General features: G+C 42.7%; 1 protein-coding gene across 1 annotated transcript; it reads left to right on the top strand.

Moving 5' to 3' along the window:
- Positions 1-1439: 1439 nt before the first annotated feature.
- LOC139584019 (fibroblast growth factor 4B-like) lies at positions 1440-5672 on the top strand. The gene is made up of 3 exons (XM_071415559.1): positions 1440-2005; positions 3556-3659; positions 3930-5672. The coding sequence occupies exons 1-3, from the start codon at positions 1705-1707 to the stop codon at positions 4104-4106; spliced, it is 582 nt and encodes a 193-aa protein (XP_071271660.1). The 5' UTR covers positions 1440-1704; the 3' UTR covers positions 4107-5672.
- Positions 5673-19332: the final 13660 nt, after the last annotated feature.

The raw sequence follows: 19332 nt of genomic DNA, 5'->3' as shown, positions 1-19332 counted from the left end.
TATATTTGAGACTTTTGCCAAAGTAATGGACCGTTTTGACTTAAACTCAGGACCACGTTATATCAAAAGTAAATATAGATTTATCAGTGGAGGCTGCTGAGGGGAGGACGGCTCATAATAACAGCTGGAAAGGAGATAATGGAATGGCACCAACACATGGAACCCATGAGTTTGATGTATTTGATACAATTCCACTCATTCCACTCTAGCCATTAAAATGAGCCTGTCCTTCCCAATGAAGGTGCCACCAACCTCCTGTGGATTTAATATAGCTTCTGACATGGCCCTCAGTCTTTGTTTCATGCATAATTTAACAACAATTAGCCGCAATTTTTCCACCAGTAATTCGCCAGCTTGAAATAATGAAATCATGTTTGTGAACAGGTGCAAAAGTCGCTGCGCCTCACGCCCCAATTGACACCTCTATGTCATTCCGGTTGTGTATTACACTGGCAAAGTGGCAATAGGCTTTCCAAGGTGTGGACGGTCACACATAGGGTTCAAACCTCGAGCAAACCTTTGATATGAACTTTTATTTAACTTTTATGGACGTGCATTGATATTGCATGGATGTTTTGCGCATCACTGGCCACCATGGGCCAGAAGTTGAGTCTAATAATGGACATCTCCAACATCCTGTGCGTAAAGCATTGGAACCTTGTGCGTAGTCGCTTGGTACAGTCTGGGTGTTTTACATTCTGTTTAGCTGATCAGATGAACAGAAGATTACTGTATCAGATTACTGTAGATCCCTCATCCCCATGGCAGGAGGCTTGGGTTGATAATGTCACCAACCTTTTTATGATGCTAAAGTATTTGTCTTGCATCAAAATAATACAAATATAACCTTATTGTTGATATTGTTCCATTTAAATAATAGGTTTCTGTCTGTCTGTCTCTTATTTCCATTATTTTAAAAGTAGGAAATTCCACTAAAGTGCTGTTGTTTTCCTGTTATGGTTTCATTTATAGCACTGTCTACTGTGCAACAGTCTGCTGGCTTTTCAGCTTCCTATTCTGCATCCTGCAATACATTTGTTTTATTTCAGACGATATCGGAGGAAGTTTTAGACAACGATCACATGCGTAATTCATCCTGTCGCCTGGACACACATTGAGAAGCCTGGGAAGAGCAAGATAAAGACACTATATACAGGCTGGGCAAAACGTTTATATGGTTACATGTGTCAGCTCACACTAACATTAAAGTCAATACATCAACCGAACGCATTGAATTGCTTGCCCACCGCCACTCCGATATCAAAGTGCACAAGAAAGGGAGGTGGTTTTCTAATGACTTTGCGTCGAAGGTTACTCCGACTCTAAGAGTTGAGAGCAACATTTCGGTACAGTAGGTGGCGTGTGATGTAATTTCGGAGCACATATAAGTATCGCCAGGAGAGGAGATACATGGCCATGCCCTGCAACACGACTGACAACACACAACTCCAACACAAAGCAACTCGGAATAGAGTAATAGAAAACAAACAGCGGAGCCATTGAAGTAGCCTACAGAAAAGACTTCATGCAGACTCAGAAATAAGTTAACCTTTTCACTGGATAGACTAGTGAGGCTCACTGAGTCCCACAGTCTCCACAACTTGTTTTTGTCAACCTGTGAGCACCACGGACAGGGGAAAGGGGATTTGGGGAATTGTAAAACCTCTTCAAACACGTGAGACAGCACTGACCGACCGCACAGGGATGTCTGTCCACGCGTCCTGGTTACCAGTACCGCTGCTGGTGTGGGGACTAGTGTGTACCTCAGTGCGCACTGCCCCGTTCGCGGGTAGGCAGACCGACACTCCAGAGCGCCATTGGGAAACGCTCTACTCTCGCTCACTGGCTCGAAACCCATGGGAAAAAAGAGAAATCAACCGAGACGGTGACTATCTTACAGGCATCAAAAGACTTCGGCGTCTATACTGCAATGTCGGCATTGGGTTTCATATTCAAGTTTTACCAGACGGAAAGATAACTGGAATACATAACGAAAACAGATACAGTAAGTTCATTTTCATGCTTTTATTGAACCCATCATCTTTGCGCAAATTGTTTGATGCCCCTCTCTTGGTCTGCAACCTGTTTGTGCCATGCGCCACCACTTTGGAACTTCATATTATGGGATCGAGTTGTGTGAATGGGCACCATGCCAACTTGAGCATAATACGGTGTTTAGATTAGGCTACTAGCGAATTGACGTCACATGGATGTTAGTGTTATTGTCCCATGTGACTACAGTGGAAGGATGCATCGGTGTGTTTTAGCCAAGAGTGATTTTTCATTTCGGCTTCTTTGCAAGGCTTTGATTATTAATGCGCCTCCTTGAACAATTTTCGCAGGTCTTAAAAAAAAAGGCTTCGGGACATGTTTCTGAGATGTCAAAAGGAATCAGGGATGATACCAGATCTGAGAATAGAGGGGAAGGGGGGGGGGGGGGGCGCCCCAAACACACTCACTTTAAAATGTACTATTTTATTTACAAAATTATATTTAAAAAATCGCTCTAACCAAGTGGATTATTTATCTTTAGGCTCCCCTACTGGTATATATAAAACAGTTTATAACTAACAGTTTATAACTCTAACTGCATTAGAGTATATATACTATATAACTTTTTCTAAATCACAAAATATTAGATCAAAATGCCTCAAAATCGTTTCTTTGGAGTGACTTAAAAAGTTGATATGACACAGATGAAATGTTTAATTGAGCAAGACTAGTAGTATCCAGGGAAAGTGTTGAAAAAATAACATAAAGTGGTTTCTGTGAGAAATACAGGAGGGGAGCGTTTAACCGTTGGCTATCAATATATTGGTGTGATATTAGGTCAGTTGTTTTCCATTATATATATTTTTATTTAACTAGGCAAGTCAGTTAAGAACAAATTCTTATTTACAATGACGGCCTACCCCGGCCAAACCTGGACGGCGCTTGGCCAATGGGACTCCCATTCACAGCTGGATGTGATGCAGCCCGGATTCAAACCAGGGACTGCAGTGACACCTCTTGCACTGAGATGCAGTGCCTTAGATCACTCGGGAGCCCGGGTATTATGGAGAATAGACTAGTCATCATCCAGTAGTGTATAAAGTAAACCAATTGGAAATTATGGACTATTTTCCTCTTCTTTCCTCACAAATGAGTCTATGAGAATAAGTAGTATTATTTTTTAAACAATCCTCAAATAGAGCCAGAGAGACAAGACAAAGTTGTAAAAAAAAAAATGTATCTTGTTTTATTGTGCAAGCCCAATGTAGGCAATTTAATCAAAAGTCCAACCTGTTACTGGGTACTTGACTGAAAGGAAGTCTATATCATATTTAGCCTGGGCCTACTCGATGCTCCAATTCATCACCTAGTATCAAGGGAGGCATCATTTCCTTGCAGGATGTTCCAGTACCAGTTTGAACAGAGACCTAAACAGACCTGTCTACTACAGTTGTCCTTATCTTCTCCGTCTACTTTTACAACACAATGGATTATAAACAACTTCGTTTTGGTGTAGATAAGTACAGTGTAAACATAGCAGTGATATTCTTTGTCTCATTTCAGGTCTCCTTGAGATATCACCTGTGGAGAGAGGGGTTGTGACGCTCTTTGGCGTCCGAAGTGGTATGTTTCTGGCCATGAACAGCAAAGGGAAGCTGTATGGATCTGTAAGTGGACATGACATGTTTTCTGGGATGTATTTCTGCGTCACACCATACTTTGCTTCATGAGAGATCTCCACAGCAAAATTATAGTCAATGTCTTGGCACGCCTGTACATGTTTTGTAGCTTATGAACGTCATAGTACACTACGCCACAGATGCATTCAATACAAGGTCATTTGGGGTCATTTGGCAAACAGAGCTTCGTTATAGTCTACTGTACATTGGATTATTTTAAGGTAAATATTAACCTCTCTTCTCTCATCCCTTCTCCAGGGTCATTACAATGATGAGTGCAAGTTCAAGGAGAATCTCTTGGCAAATAACTACAATGCTTATGAGTCAGCAGCTCACCCAGGGATGTATATTGGACTGAGTAAGACTGGCAAAACCAAAAAAGGAAATCGAGTTACACCAGCTATGACAGTGACACACTTCTTACCAAGGATCTGAATGACTCCAATGAGACTGTACCTTCAACAAGGGTAGAGGAGAGAGACTGGAAACAATGCACTTTCAAATGTTTTTATAGAGTGAGATATTTAAGTTATTTATTTATGATTCCTGAGAATGTTTATATTTTGGGAAAGTGGAGTAATGTAGAAAGAGGGGATGAATAATGACAATTGTTTTGTTTTGTGTGCTGCTATAAGTGTCTTAAGATGAATGCTTTTTGAAAATTGATTTAGCACTTTTTTAAAGAACTGTTGTGCAGCAAAGGTTGTGCAGTAAGCATTGTTATCCTACTTGTACTGCTTTTAAAGGAATTGGAGACCCACGTTTGTCAGATTTGTGTCTCGGGCATCAAAAAGGAAGATGATGATGGCAGGTCCAAACCATTCAGCTCAGTACTGGTCCCATTATTTTTTCATTCCTAATTGATTTAGTGTTTTACTACCTCATTATGGAGAAGCAAGGAGGGATTGTGTTGTTGTTTGTTCAGTGTCATTTATGTTGTTTTGTCTTTCTGAGCATGACATACAGTATGACGCAACCACGCTTCTACGCTTTACAACTTAGCCGACACTGGATATCACTGATGAGATTGAATAGAGAGGAACCTAATCAGAGAGAGGGAATCGGAGTTTAGATGGCACATCTGTTAACCCTGGTCCGAGGTTTAACTATATTTTTGTTGTATGCATGTATGGTAAAAACTCTTTCATAAATAGCAAATGCACACACAAATGAGTGGACCCTCCTCTACTGCCACATTAGTGATTATTATAACTTTATATACATATATAAAGTTATCAATGACATTGTCACGTTGTAAGGTTTCCTGTATTTCAAATATATGTCTTGTTGTACTCAATGCCTGCTATGTGCAAATGAAACCAAGAAGAATGTCATTTCTTGTTTGGCACGGCGGATGCAGAAAATGTACATTTCAGTCTCTATTCAGGGCTCTATTCAGTCTGCATCGCTGAAGCATTACAAATTGCCCAATGGAAATATAAAGTTAATTTCAGATTTAGCCAACATACTGATGTAGGATCTTAATTTGAGCCAGTTTGATACAGCAGGACAATAATCCTGCAGCAATAGGAAATGTGAATTGTTATTTTGATTATAATTAATGAACATTTTTGTAGGTGTTGATGCATTTTTCGTAAGGGAACTTCAGAAGACTTTTTAAACCTCAAATACGCTAAAAGTTTAAAATGTCTTGCATTGCAGGAAAGGGTGGTCTAATTAAGATTCTACATCTCTATGCAGTGTTTAATGTGAGTGCAGTCTCCGTTAACGCGGGGAATTTGCTTTTAAATTTCAATCACACTTTATTAACGCTGAACTTCCGTGGTACGGATTGAATAGAGCAGTAGTTGTGTTTCTTACTGTGGTCATTAATATTATCCCTTGTGATATTCTGCGTTCCGTTCAAAATGATGTTATGTCCCCTTATGTTATGCATTTCATGTAGCCTATACAGTATGTATCAACATTATGTCTGTAGTTTTATACAGGTCCTGTTCAACATTATGGTGTATGTGCAGTGCATATTATCAAATGACATTAGGAAAGTAAATAAATTGTCTTCTACAGCATAACAACTTTGTGTTATGGATTGTTCCAGAAAGCAGTGCATTGACAAGTAGAGACTGAAACCAACTCTGCACCACCCTATCAAGCTAATACTCAAGTTCAAGTCAACCTAAAAAAAAATGCTGTGTCTGTGAATAATGCCAACCTCTCTCGATAGTTTACAAACACAGTACCCGTCAAAAGTTTTGACACACCTACTCATTTAAGGGGTTTTCAGTATTTTTACTATTTTCTACATTGTGGAATAATAGTGAAGACATCAACACTATGAAATAACACATATGGAATCATGTAGTAACCAAAAACATGTTAAACACACCCAAATATATTTTATATTTAAGATTCTTCAAAGTAGCCACCCTTTGCCTTGATGACAGCTTTGCACACTCTTGGCATTCTCTCAACCAGCTTCATGAAGTAGGCACCTGGAATGCATTTCAATTAACAAGTGTGCCTTGTTAAAAGTTAATTTGTGGAATTCTTTCCTTCTTAATGCATTTGAGACAATCAGTTGTGTTGTGACAAGGTAGAGGTGGTATACAGAAGATAACCCTATTTGGTAAAAGACCAAGTCCATATTATGGCAAGAACAGCTCAAATAAGCAAAGAGACACGACAGTCCATCATTGCTTTAAGACATGAAGTTCAGTCAATCCAGATAATATCAAGAACTTTGAAAGAATCTTCAAGTGCTGTTGCAAAAACCATCAAGCACTATGATGAAACTGGCTCTCATGAGGACCACCACAGGAAAGGAAGACCCAGAGTTACCTCTGCTGCAGAGGATACGTTTTTTAGAGTTAACTGCACCTCAGTTTGCAGCCCAAATAAATGCTTCACAGAGTTCAAGTAACAGACACATCTCAACATCAACAGTTCAGAGGAGACTGCATGAATCAAGCCTTCCTGGTTGAATTGCTGCAAAGAAACCACTACTAAAGGACACCAATAAGAAGAGGAGACGTGCTTGGGCTAAGGACAGTGGAAATCTGTCCTTTGGTCTGATGAGTCCAAATTTGAGATTTTTGGTTCCAACCGCCGTGTCTTTGTGATGTGCGGATGATATTAATTTGTGTTTCGCACCGTGAATCATGGAGGAGGAGGTGTTATGCTGTGGGGGTGCTTTCCTGGTAACACTGTCAGTGATTTATTTAGAATTCAAGGCACACTTAACCAGCATGGCTACTACAGCATTCTGCAGCGATAAGCCATCCCATCTGGTTTGCGTTTAGTGGAACTATCATTTGTTTTTCAACAGGACAATGACCCAACACACCTCCAGGCTGTGTAAGGGCTATTTAACCAAGAAGGAGAATGATCGAGTGCTGCATCAGATGACCTGGCCTCCACAATCACCCGACCTCAACCCAATTGAGATGATTTGGGATGAGTTGGACTGCAGAGTGAAGGTAAAGCAGCCAACAAGTGCTCAGCATATGTGGGAACTCCTTCAAGACTGTTGGAAAGCATTCCAGGTGAAGTGGTTGAGAGATTGCCAAGAGTGTGCAAAGTTGTCATCAAGCCAAAGGGTGGCTACTTTGAAGAATCTCAAATATAAAATATGTGTGTTATTTCATAGTTTTGATGTCTTCACTCTTATTCGACAATGTAGAACATTGTAAAAATAATGAAATACTCTTGAATGAATAGCTGTGTCCAAACTTTTGACTGGTACTGTATATAAAATAGACACATATCACAGATAATTTGTCCATACCACCGATTCACAGCACTTGTGGAATTCAGAAAGCTCTTTCAAGTAGGCCTACTGATTGGGGCAATAGTTAGCCTGGGGGACCTAGGCCTATCAGACGCTCCCATAACAAGAACGTGTTACGCAGTGTGCTCTTGTGAAAGATGACTCATAAGGATACAGCTCAGACTTCAAACTATGACGCTTCGGTGTGTCACACTAAATAATCGGGGTTGCCCAAAAATGACAGTGTTGGAATGCATTCTCAAAAAAGACAGAAAGTGAACGAAACGATTAATAATGGCGATGAATAACGGATTGTATTATCTTACTCCCCCCTGTAATTTAAACTCACTTACAGACCTGCAAAAGATTTAACAGCAGCACTTTAAGTTAGACTTTAAATCCAGACTGATTTCAGCCTCATTTCGTATCTGTTTCAGTGAAAGAATGGTGAAACGTGGCATGATTAAATCTGAAATTCCAGGCTAATTATCAATGACACTTCAACAGAGAAATCCAAGTCCACGCTGCTTAGGTTACTGAGCGGTAACCAGATCACTGAGACGAAAGGGTAATTTGCATACTTGTATTTATCACTGTGTTGAGAGCAGATTAACACGCTAAAAGCCTGTTGCATTCACACTTCTCTAAAGTGGTAACGCTGCGGAAATCTCATCAGTAAAATTGGCCATGCTAACAGGGATAAACATGACTAGACGGTTTTACTTGTAGCTGGCTGAGACAGCGTGAATGGAGGACAAAGCAGTAGCCAATCCGAGAGTGTGATTTCAATGAATGAATGTACTGTGTGTCAGGAGAGCATCAGTCCTGCCTCCTCGTTTGGCTCCACTCAGCCTCTATACATGCTCTGCTTGCCTGGATTAAACCGCCATTCACTATAGAGACAGACATTCAGAACTTTAACAAAGTGCTTAGCCCATGTAAGTTAGTCTTCTGACATGCTAAATCTAAGGTGGCTCTAAGATGCAAAGTAGCAACCGGGAATTTGTTTTTCTACTTTAGTAGCTAGAATCATAAGATCACAGAAGGTAGTGGCTTATTAGGTAAAAACAGGTGTTGTATGTGTCCACTCCCCACACTAACATGTTAGGCCTCCTCTTCCAAATGCTTCCCCCATAAAGATGACAGTACGCTGATACCCTCCCAGCCAAGATCTGTCTTGCAGCTGAGAGGACCTATAAAATCGGTGTCATTTCCGCACTAATTGCACTATCATCATCAAAACCAATATTTGCGCATCGCTCGGGTGCTACTCCTACATTGAACAGCTCACCTCAAGGGTCTGCTTTATGCCCAATGGTCATTTCATGTCCTTCAGATGTACAAAGGTCCCAGCAAACTCCAGACAATCCAGGAAACTGACAACGATGTGTGTGATAACCGAAAGTGTATTGGTTGATAGTAATTGAAAGAGGGTTAAACATCCCAGCCAGGCAATGGCAGGCTAGATGATAGCTTTTTGCTAGCTATTTTCATGTGATGTGTTCCTCTCTCCTTTGCACTTTGCAGTGCTAACACACACACACACACACACACACACACACACACACACACACACACACACACACACACACACACACACACACACACACACACACACACACACACACACACACACACACACACACACACACACACACACACACACACACACACACACACACACACACACACACACACACACACACACACACACACACACACAGAGTGGCATGGAGGCTTGCAGCAGGGAACTCACAGCCAGCACGACACATTGACAGCAGGCTGTTGTAAGAGTGCATGTATAATCCAACCGTCATCTTGTGTCTGAGAACTCAGGTGCAAAAGGGGGGATGTCGTAAATGTTTGCAGAATCACATTAGTGGAAACCAAGACTTTTCTCAGTGCACGCCTGGTTGTAGCTTGAAATGTTTGAGGTGCGCTGTGGACAATTTAGTAATTTTAGTTAACCATAACCCTTTTCCTAACATTAACCTAATCCTCCTTACCTGCCACATTAATCATCCTAACCTGTTGCGTAAGTTCTCCTAACCTGCTGCGTAAATTCTTCTAACCTGCTCCGTAAGTTCTCCTAACCTGCTGAGTATGTTCTCCTAACCTGCTACGTAAGTTCTCCTAACCTGCTCCGTAAGTTCTCCTAACCTGCTACAAAAATTCTCCTAACCTGCTCCGTAAGTTCTCCTAACCTGCTCCGTAAGTTCACCTAACCTGCTCCGTAAGTTCTCCTAACCTGCTACGTAAATTCTCCTAACCTGCCACGTAAGTTCTCCTAACCTGCTGCAGAGGTTCTCCTAACCTGCCACGTAAGTTCTCCTAACCTGTTGCGTAAGTTCTCCTAACATGTTGCGTAAGTTCTCCTAGAAGAAAAAGAAACGCACACCTATTTAGGAGAGGTGCTGGCTAGCGGAGTAGAAAACTTGAAAATAAAGGAGAGCCGCACACTCTAGGAGCTCAGATGCAAAAAATATTTAATTTACCAACGTTTCGACAGGCAAGCTGTCTTCATCAGGGTACAATCACAGACACTGCGGGATGACTCGTTTATATAGTGTCAAGACACACAGGTGTCTATAATCATGGCCAAGAGTGGCCTAATATCATTGGTTAATTTCTCAAATATTAAAATGGCATAGAAAGAGCAGCATACAATAAATACAAATGGATAGCATACGATCATAGACTCACTTAAGACCACACAAGCCTACAAACAACCACAATGGCAAAGTCACAACAATCACAAGAATGGCTTCAGATCAAAGTCCACGTTGAGACCGAAGGGAGCAAGGGTCTTTAAGTTAAAGATCCAGGCAGCCTCTCGTTTTAACAATAAATTATCAAGGTCACCCCCTCTCCTAGGGAGGGTGACATGTTCGATGCCAATATAACGCAGAGACGAAATCGAGTGGCCTGCCTCCAAAAAGTGGGCCGCAACTGTTGTGACTTTGCCATTGTGGTTGTTTGTAGGCTTGTGTGGTCTTAAGTGAGTCTATGATCGTATGCTATCCATTTGTATTTATTGTATGCTGCTCTTTCTATGCCATTTTAATACATAAGTTCTCCTAACCTGCTGTGTAAGTTCTCCTAACCTAATCTGTAAGTTGTCCTAACCTGCTGAGCATGTTCTCCTAACCTGCTACATAAGTTCTCCTAACCTGCTACATAAGTTCTCCTAACCTGTTGCGTAAGTTCTCCTAACCTGCTACGTAAATTCTCCTAACCTGCTACGTAAGTTCTCCTAACCTGCTACGTAGGTTCTCCTAACCTGCCACGTAAGTTCTCCTAACCTGCTGCAGAGGTTCTCCTAACCTGCTGCGTAAGTTCTCCTAACCTGCTACGTAACTTCGCCTAACCTGCTGCGTAAGTTCTCCTAACCTGCTACGTAAGTTCTCCTAACCTGCTACGTAGGTTCTCCTAACCTGCCACGTAAGTTCTCCTAACCTGCTGCAGAGGTTCTCCTAACCTGCTGTGTAAGTTCTCCTAACCCGCTACCTAAGTTCTCCTAACCTGCTAAGTAAGTTCTCCTAACCTGTTAATTAAGTTCTCCTAACCTGCTGAGTATGTTCTCCTAACCTATCTGCTGCTTAAGTTCTCCTAACCTGCTGCATAAGTTCTCCTAACGTACCTGCTATGTAAGTTATCCTAACCTGCTCTGTAAGTACTCCTAACCTGCTACGTAAGTTCTCCTAACCTGCTCCGTAAGTTCTCCTAACCTGCTGCATAAGTTCTCCTAACCTACCTGCTGCGTAGGTTCTCCTAACCTGCTGCATAATTTCTCCTAACGTACCTGCTATGTAAGTTATCCTAACCTGCTCTGTAAGTACTCCTAACCTGCTACATATGTTCTTCTATCCTGCTGCGTAGGTTCTCCTAACCTGCTGCGTAAGTTCTCCTAACCTGCTGCAGAGGTTCTCCTAACCTGCTGCGTAAGTTCTTCTAACCTGCTACGTAAGTTCTCCTAACCTGCTGCGTAAGTTCTCCTAACCTGCTGTTTAAGTTCTCTTAACCTGCTGCGTAAGTTCTCCTAACCTGCTGCGTAAGTTCTCCTAACCTGCTGCGTAAGTTCTCCTAACCTGCTGCGTAAGTTCTCCTAACCTGCTACATAAGTTCTCCTATCCTGCTATGTAAGTTTTCCTAACCTGCTACGTAAGTTCTCCTAACCTGCTACATAAGTTCTCCTAACCTGTTACATAAGTTCTCCTAACCTGCTACATAAGTTCTCCTAACCTGCTATGAAAAGTAACTTGTGTCTGTCCCATGCACTGTATATGAGAGACATAAAAAACATCAGGAAACTATCTTTATTTACTTTTTATCTTAGGCTCTAAACTATCTCCATATATTCTTTCATTTTTTAAACTGGTACTAGGGACCTTCAGATGAGTCTTTAGAGGTTTGTGGTCGTCCTAGGGAAGACTATTGTGTTAGTGAGAGTCTCAGCTTTCCACAGAGGGGTTATTATATTAGTGTGTAGGCCAAACCGTTTCGGACACTACAGACGTTTTCGTGAGAAGACCTATTTTCGGGATGTCTCATGGTCTGACAAACACTGCTCTAGCCGATATCGGCGGACGCAGTGGATTGAGACGCAGCCCATGCAACAAAAAAAAACGTTATATCTCTCTAGCTTAAACAGACGGATTTTGATGGGGATTTTTTATTATGTTAATTAGATTTACGGCGGGGCACGGAAATTGTAGGGCAAAGGTTAAACTAAGCATTTGTCTTAAAATTTAGCTCCCACTTAATCTTCCTATAATGCTGTGAGTGAATGAATCTTCCTCTGCCTCTACTGCTGTGACTGACGTATTCTTCCTCTGCCTCTACTGCTGTGACTGACGTATTCTTCCTCTGCCTCTACTGCTGTGACTGACTTATTCTTCCTCTGCCTCTACTGCTGTGACTGACGTATTCTTCCTCTGCCTCTACTGCTGTGACTGATTTATTCTTCCTCTGCCTCTACTGCTGTGACTGACTTATTCTTCCTCTACCTCTACTGCTGTGACTGACGTATTCTTCCTCTGCCTCTACTGCTGTGACTGATTTATTCTTCCTCTGCCTCTACTGCTGTGACTGACTTATTCTTCCTCTGCCTCTACTGCTGTGACTGACTTATTCTTCCTCTGCCTCTACTGCTGTGACTGACTTATTCTTCCTCTGCCTCTACTGCTGTGACTGACTTATTCTTCCTCTGCCTCTACTGCTGTGACTGACTTATTCTTCCTCTACCTCTACTGCTGTGACTGACTTATTCTTCCTCTGCCTCTGCTGCTGTGACTGACTTATTCTTCCTCTGCCTCTACTGCTGTGACTGACTTATTCTTCCTCTGCCTCTACTGCTGTGACTGACTTATTCTTCCTCTACCTCTACTGCTGTGACTGACTTATTCTTCCTCTGCCTCTACTGCTGTGACTGACTTAATCTTCCTCTGCCTCTACTGCTGTGACTGACTTATTCTTCCTCTGCCTCTACTGCTGTGACTGATTTATTCTTCCTCTACCTCTACTGCTGTGACTGACGTATTCTTCCTCTGCCTCTACTGCTGTGACTGATGTATTCTTCCTCTGCCTCTGCTGCTGTGACTGACTTATTCTTCCTCTGCCTCTACTGCTGTGACTGACTTATTCTTCCTCCGCCTCTGCTGCTGTGACTGACTTATTCTTCCTCTACCTCTACTGCTGTGACTGACTTATTCTTCCTCTGCCTCTACTGCTGTGACTGACGTATTCTTCCTCTACCTCTACTGCTGTGACTGACGTATTCTTCCTCTGCCTCTACTGCTGTGACTGACTTATTCTTCCTCTACCTCTACTGCTGTGACTGACTTATTCTTCCTCTGCCTCTACTGCTGTGACTGACGTATTCTTCCTCTACCTCTACTGCTGTGACTGACTTATTCTTCCTCTACCTCTACTGCTGTGACTGACTTATTCTTCCTCTACCTCTACTGCTGTGACTGACTGTCAGGGGAGCCTTTGACTATTCATGGTCCCATTAATGTCTAATGTCTCAGCATCCATGATTGTTGAATCCATTAAATAGACAGGGGGTTTTATTCCCCTCTTTATCCTCCTTTAACAAACACACCGACTCTGCTTTTGGGAGACAGCGATAGGCTCAGTGCCGGGAAGCAGTCTCCAGGACAGGGCTCATGTCTTGTTCTCTGTTATGGCCTTCAGGCTTGAGCAAATAGGAGAAGAGCTGTGGAAGGATCGTGAGTACACCACAGAGAGGGGGTTTGTGGGTATGGTAGTTCAGTAGGAGGTCAGATTTGCTACTAAAGACTCATATAGTTCAGCGACTTTCTGGACCATGTATGAAATGTCTGTAGACACGGGAGCGTAAAACAATGCAATGCTTTGGTGAATCCAGTATGACATCAGGGGCTGGTTTTCCCGGACACAGTCCCCCATAACTTTCCTTTCAACATGTGTTTTGGGGACAGTAAGATACACCTATGTCATTTCTTCTTCAACACAAAATCCACTTGCCTTTTGATCACATTTAATTGATGATTCACAAGACTGTGAATTAAAGCTGTACTCGATCCACACTGCATGTCATTTGACTCGTGTTAAAGGTTTACTCTCTAGATCTCAGAGCTTTGGTGTGATACTCCAGGCACAGCTAGTGTTTGGCTGTGCTGCTGTTTAGTCTGGCCCTGGCCTTTTATCTAGTCACTTCACCTTGGGCTAAAACAAAACACAGAGCAGATGGAAGTCTTTCTTTCCCTAAAGTCAGACCACCTTGCATATTATACTTAGCTATAGTACAATATTGAAGTGCATAATGACAGTGCAGTGCCCCTAGCGGGTTTCAAACCCAGGTCTCCCAGACAATAGCCATACTCGCTAACAACTGCTAATTATTTTATTTTTTTCATGGGGTTTGAAATATGATACAATTGCTTTGGGAACATATAAATATTTGTGTGACTGTGTTCTTTGTGAGTGAATGTCAAAGTAAAATGTTGTAGTATTGAATCCAGGCAAGTACTAAGCGAGTTTACTGTCCCGTTCGCAAGAAGCAATTCTCAATGCAAACAGAACATTAAACATCAAAGGGGAATTACTCATGGCCAGACATGAAAGAGCGCTCATTTAAGAGTGAAATCGCATGATATACAGTCAGGGCTGCAGTAAGATGCCACATGCTCCGGTCTGTTTGTCTGTAATCATTTCTAAGCACGTAATGGCCAGCCTTTTCTTTGCTAGGAATTCACAATCTGGGAAGTCGTAGCTTAGCTGTTCACCTGCTTCTCCTCCTTCTCCCTCCAAACTAAATGGCCACTCATGTGAAAGTACTCATTTCCTATCTGGGCGTGCTCTGTAGAAGTGTGCGCATGTCTGCTCCTGCCCCGTGCAGCAATGGCGGCCCAGGCTTGGCCTGGGTCCATGGTGTGGCAGGCCCGGACCTGCAGCTGGGAGCCGAGTCCTAGCCTAGCAGAGCAAGGGATGTGTTTAGCCAGCGTGTTTGTGCCCCTGGTCTCCTTTGTAGAGCCAGCTGTGAGGTGTGTGTTTGGGACAGTGGTGCGGTGCGGTCCTGCAGATGTTTGACCATAAAGTGCAGCACTTCAAAAGGGCTGAGACATCCCCGGCTCCCCCCTCTCTACCCTCCCTCCTCCCTCCTCCCTCCTTCCGCTCCTGTCTTCTGGGACACAGCTCCACACTGGAGGAGTTTAGAGATGGGAAACAATGCAGACTTGGGCCTTGTAATCAGAGGCCACCGACAGGTGTGAAGAGTAAAGGGCTAGTTCTGGACTGGAGAAACAAGTTTAGATGCACATCACTTTCTATGCTGTTGTCTCTCACATGATAGAGCGGACTGGCCACTGTAAACTTTGGGCACCTTGAACTTGACTTCTACTTGCCTTCCCTCCTGGCCGTCCTGTTTCTGTCCAGGAACAACCTCTAGTAAAGCATTTGAAAACACCAGAACCTGAAACATAAAAAAATGATAAATGGATTAGCGTGTGTGAGTTAGGAAAGCTTGTGTTCGTACTAACACTGGGTGTTTTATCAATATATACTGGGAACTGGATCAGCTAACATGTTTGCATTATCTATTTAAGGATCCATTTTGTTCTGCTCTAACAATTACATGTAGGATCCATTTTGTGCTCTGACTTACATAAAGGATTCAATATATGCTCTGACAATTACCTGTGGGTAATTTAACCAAGGATTTAGACCTGTTAAACCCATCTGTTTGAAGCTCTTCAGATCCGCATCACAAACACTTGATTGCAGGGACCACAGAGGAAATGACTGGTTGGTGAGGACATTGGAAGTATTGGAAGTATCAACACTGTTGCATTTACTGTGTTATTTCCTGTTAATTCTCTCTAAACTAGCCAAGTTCATATCTGACAGAATATAATGTGCTAGATTCAATCGGAACTTCGCGTAGACCAACAACTGTACAATGCGGGTTCCCCAGGGATCTGGCTTGGGGCCTTTACACTTTAGCTTACAGTATGTCACTTCTAATTGATCATAGTATCCTAGCGGTGGCATAGCGCCTGGTATAGTGTAACTGCTCAACCCTCCTGGAAGCTCCATTGAAGCCCCCACTAGTTGACGAGCCCCAGGTGACAAGCGGTATAGGCAGGACATAGGAGGGATGTGCACACCTCCAGTGTTTGTGTGATTAGAATCTTCTCTAGGGGGGAATAGAACAACTTCTGTTCTCAAAGGTCAGTCAGATTTCTACTGCATTCCTGCTACATGTTTTCACATTTCCAGTAGCTTTGTCAAACGTCCCCATTCTTCTCCTCTGGCACTCCCTCACAGTTGAGTTGGTGCTGCCAGGGCAATATGGCCATGAAATGTTACAGCTCAAACAGATTTCTCAGGCAGGCCGTGAATTTGTAAAACAAATAAACAGCTTGTACACTTCTGTAAGAAATTGAATGGTTCTTCTCCTTTTCAAATAGTTAAATAGATCGTTTCCAATAGAACATGAAACAATGGTTTCTTTTTCAACAAACGTCTTTATTTTTTCCTGATAAGGTCCAACATAAAGTGATGCCTAAGCACGCTCCTCTTGACCCAGGTTTGTTTCGCGGCATGGTCAGTGAGGTCGTTAAAGATAAATAAAATAAAAAATTCAACTTCATATTCATCATCTCCAGCACCACCCCAACATCCACATATGTGAAAATTGCTTGTTTCTGTGTTTTGTAGTAAAAAAAGATCGAGAAAGATAAGTGTTTACAATTACATAATCGATACGCATCGTGTGATTTTAACCAAGTATGAGTAGGCATTGCCTACTAATTGTCTACTAATTCGTTGATGATGTAAACACTTATCTTCTATATTTGTTACTACAATTTTCACAAACTGTATGTTGGGGTGGTGTTTGGAAATTATGAATATGAAGTTGAAAAATAGAGAAATGTACCTTTAAGATCACACGCCTTCATTTGACTGGCTCCTCCCTCTCGTCAGCGGTCTCGTTGACATCCACAGCTGAGTGTCATGCCCGGGCCTCAGAGAGTCGTGCCCGGGGATAATACTCCTGTCCTGCCGCTAGACTCCTATCATAGAGAGAAGAAGTGATGGCTTCAGGGGGGGGAACATCTCATCTCATTCATCAACGTTTCTGAGTTCAGGCCCTGCCCTAACTCAAAGATGTATCGTATCTGATCTGTTAAGCATAAGAAGCCGTCTTCTTTCATTTAGCAGCCTCTTGATCAAACGCTTCACTCTCAGGTATCAGATCCAGCAAACATTTGGCTGCGACAGGGAACAAGGTACCGTATCAGTACATGAGGGCTCGCTATAAACAGGGGTATTATCGTTTCATAAATGATGTGGGACACTTGATTGTTGCTCAGGATTGACGTTGGTGGTAAAAGGGCTTTGAGTTTTTAGGTACTCTGTGAACTGTGACTACCTCAGACACTTCACTGTGCTTATGGTTCTTCATAATGCATAGGGCATTAGTTACAGTATATGAATGGCATTCATTTCACATATGACGAATAGATGCAGTGTTTAATCATTGGTCTCATAATCTACATTAACTCCTATTCCTGCTGTTTCCCTCATTTTCACCTGAGTGCCTCCTCAGTGGCCTATGGGGGTTGATGTCAAATCAGGCAGAGACTATCGTTCCAGAAAGCTGCCGCAGCCTTATTACCCCATGGGAGCCTGAGATCAAACAACCTGTTATGGGAAGTCATTAAGCAGGAAGCAAGGTAGGCACACATTTTGTATCTGAATCAAACTTTACTCATGATTTAAGTCAACAGAATAGAGCACTCAGTGAAACTTCAGAAGGGGACAAACATGTGACATGGTTTCAGAGATTATAACATGAACATTCTTTTGTTATGGAATAACGTTTGATATCATTCAATCCCTTTGTGTTTGATGGAATAGTAGTACAGTAGTACAGACAAATGACGAATAACACATTGTCAGCATGTCCTACAACTATCCAACTTACATATAGCAGCGTATTCCCTTCCCGTGTTATCTGACAGTGAAACAAACTCTCAAAGACAATCTGAGGGGGAGTGAGCTGCAAAATAAACACTTTAAAAGTATTATTAGGGGAAATATACGTCAGCTTGTTGAGAGTTGCACTCTGGGGGGGTTCTAATCATCAAACACACGAGTCATCAGTGAGTTTCTCAGCAGGTGAGCAGTGAGTTCTCTAGGTGTCTGTCCTGTCCTGTCTGTCTCTCTGTGGTGGAATGGGCTCTGGAGATCAGACACTACATCCACCCCAGTCTCTGTGTGTGTGTGTGTGTGTGTGTGTGTGTGTGTGTGTGTGTGTGTGTGTGTGTGTGTGTGTGTGTGTGTGTGTGTGTGTGTGTGTGTGTGTGTGTGTGTGTGTGTGTGTGTGTGTGTGTGTGTGTGTGTGTGTGTGTGTGTGTGTGTGTGTGTGTGTGTGTGTGTGTGTGTGTGTGTGTGTGTGTGAATGTGTGAGCGTGTGAGCGTGTGTGTGTGTGTGTGTGTGTGCGTGTGTGTGTGCATGCATGTGTATCTCCCACCCACCTTGGAGTGACAATAAATCTATACAGGCCAGGCTCACTCATCATCAGGAAGTGTTCCCTTACCCTCTGGGCAGATGAGCAAACTGTGCAATAAGATACGTCCTACACACTGGAAAACAAAACAAGTGAAGTGGGTTGAGTCAGCGGATTGAGAGACACAAGGAGTCAGCCTGACTGAGGGCTTCTCCTGATGAACACCTGTCAGCCCTGGTTCCATTTCCGCCTCCTGTTTTAGATCCTGTGGCTCTTGTGTTCATAAATCCAAAAAGATTCAAGGACTCGGTAGGTGAAGCAGTATAGTGACGGCCCTAAGCCATTAAATAAAGGTAAAAAAAATCGAAAAAAGTCTCTGTAACATGCTAAGTGGTGCATCTACCAGCACTAGTCAGAAAATTCACATCTTTAAGGAGTAGGCGTCATCAAAGGAGCTAGGATAAAATGGAACTGGGCCTCCTCAACTGGGCCGTCTCAACTGGGCCTCCTCAACTGGGCCTTCTCAACTGGGCCTCCTCAACTGGGCCTTCTCAACTGGACCTCCTCAACTGGGCCTCCTCAATATGTGATCTTCAAAGTGTGAGTAGCGTGTTGGTGCAGGAGCGGCAGCTCCCACACGAGGGCGATGTTGCGTGAGAACAGATTGAATAGAGACGGAATTTCAAAGGCTGCGTTTGTAGTGCCGCTCAGGCTCACCTGCAGAAGTGGACTAGATTTACAGGTAGGTACACATGCATTCATGCTTATGCCCTGACATGCATGGAGTTAGATTTTTTTCTGCATGGGCCAATAGTGTAAATCACAGACCAAAGGTGTAATATGTATTCCCATTGACAAGCTTAGCACCCTTACCCAGGAGACCCTGTAACCAATAAGGGTGATTTTTGTGTGACAATAATTTAGAGTGTAACATGGA

This window comes from Salvelinus alpinus, chromosome 9, assembly GCF_045679555.1.
Source record: "Salvelinus alpinus chromosome 9, SLU_Salpinus.1, whole genome shotgun sequence".
NCBI lineage: Eukaryota > Metazoa > Chordata > Actinopteri > Salmoniformes > Salmonidae > Salvelinus > Salvelinus alpinus.
This window is presented reverse-complemented; position numbering and strand designations above follow the sequence as displayed.

What these genes read in the sequence shown, in the direction of transcription:
- LOC139584019 (XM_071415559.1), top strand. Translation starts at nt 1,705, where the DNA reads ATGTCTGTCCACGCGTCCTGGTTACCAGTACCGCTGCTGGTGTGGGGA. An exon ending in ACATAACGAAAACAGATACA is followed by an intron (nt 2,006 to 3,555) that starts GTAAGTTCATTT and finishes GTCTCATTTCAG; the next exon opens with GTCTCCTTGAGATATCACCT. An exon ending in AAGGGAAGCTGTATGGATCT is followed by an intron (nt 3,660 to 3,929) that starts GTAAGTGGACAT and finishes TCCCTTCTCCAG; the next exon opens with GGTCATTACAATGATGAGTG.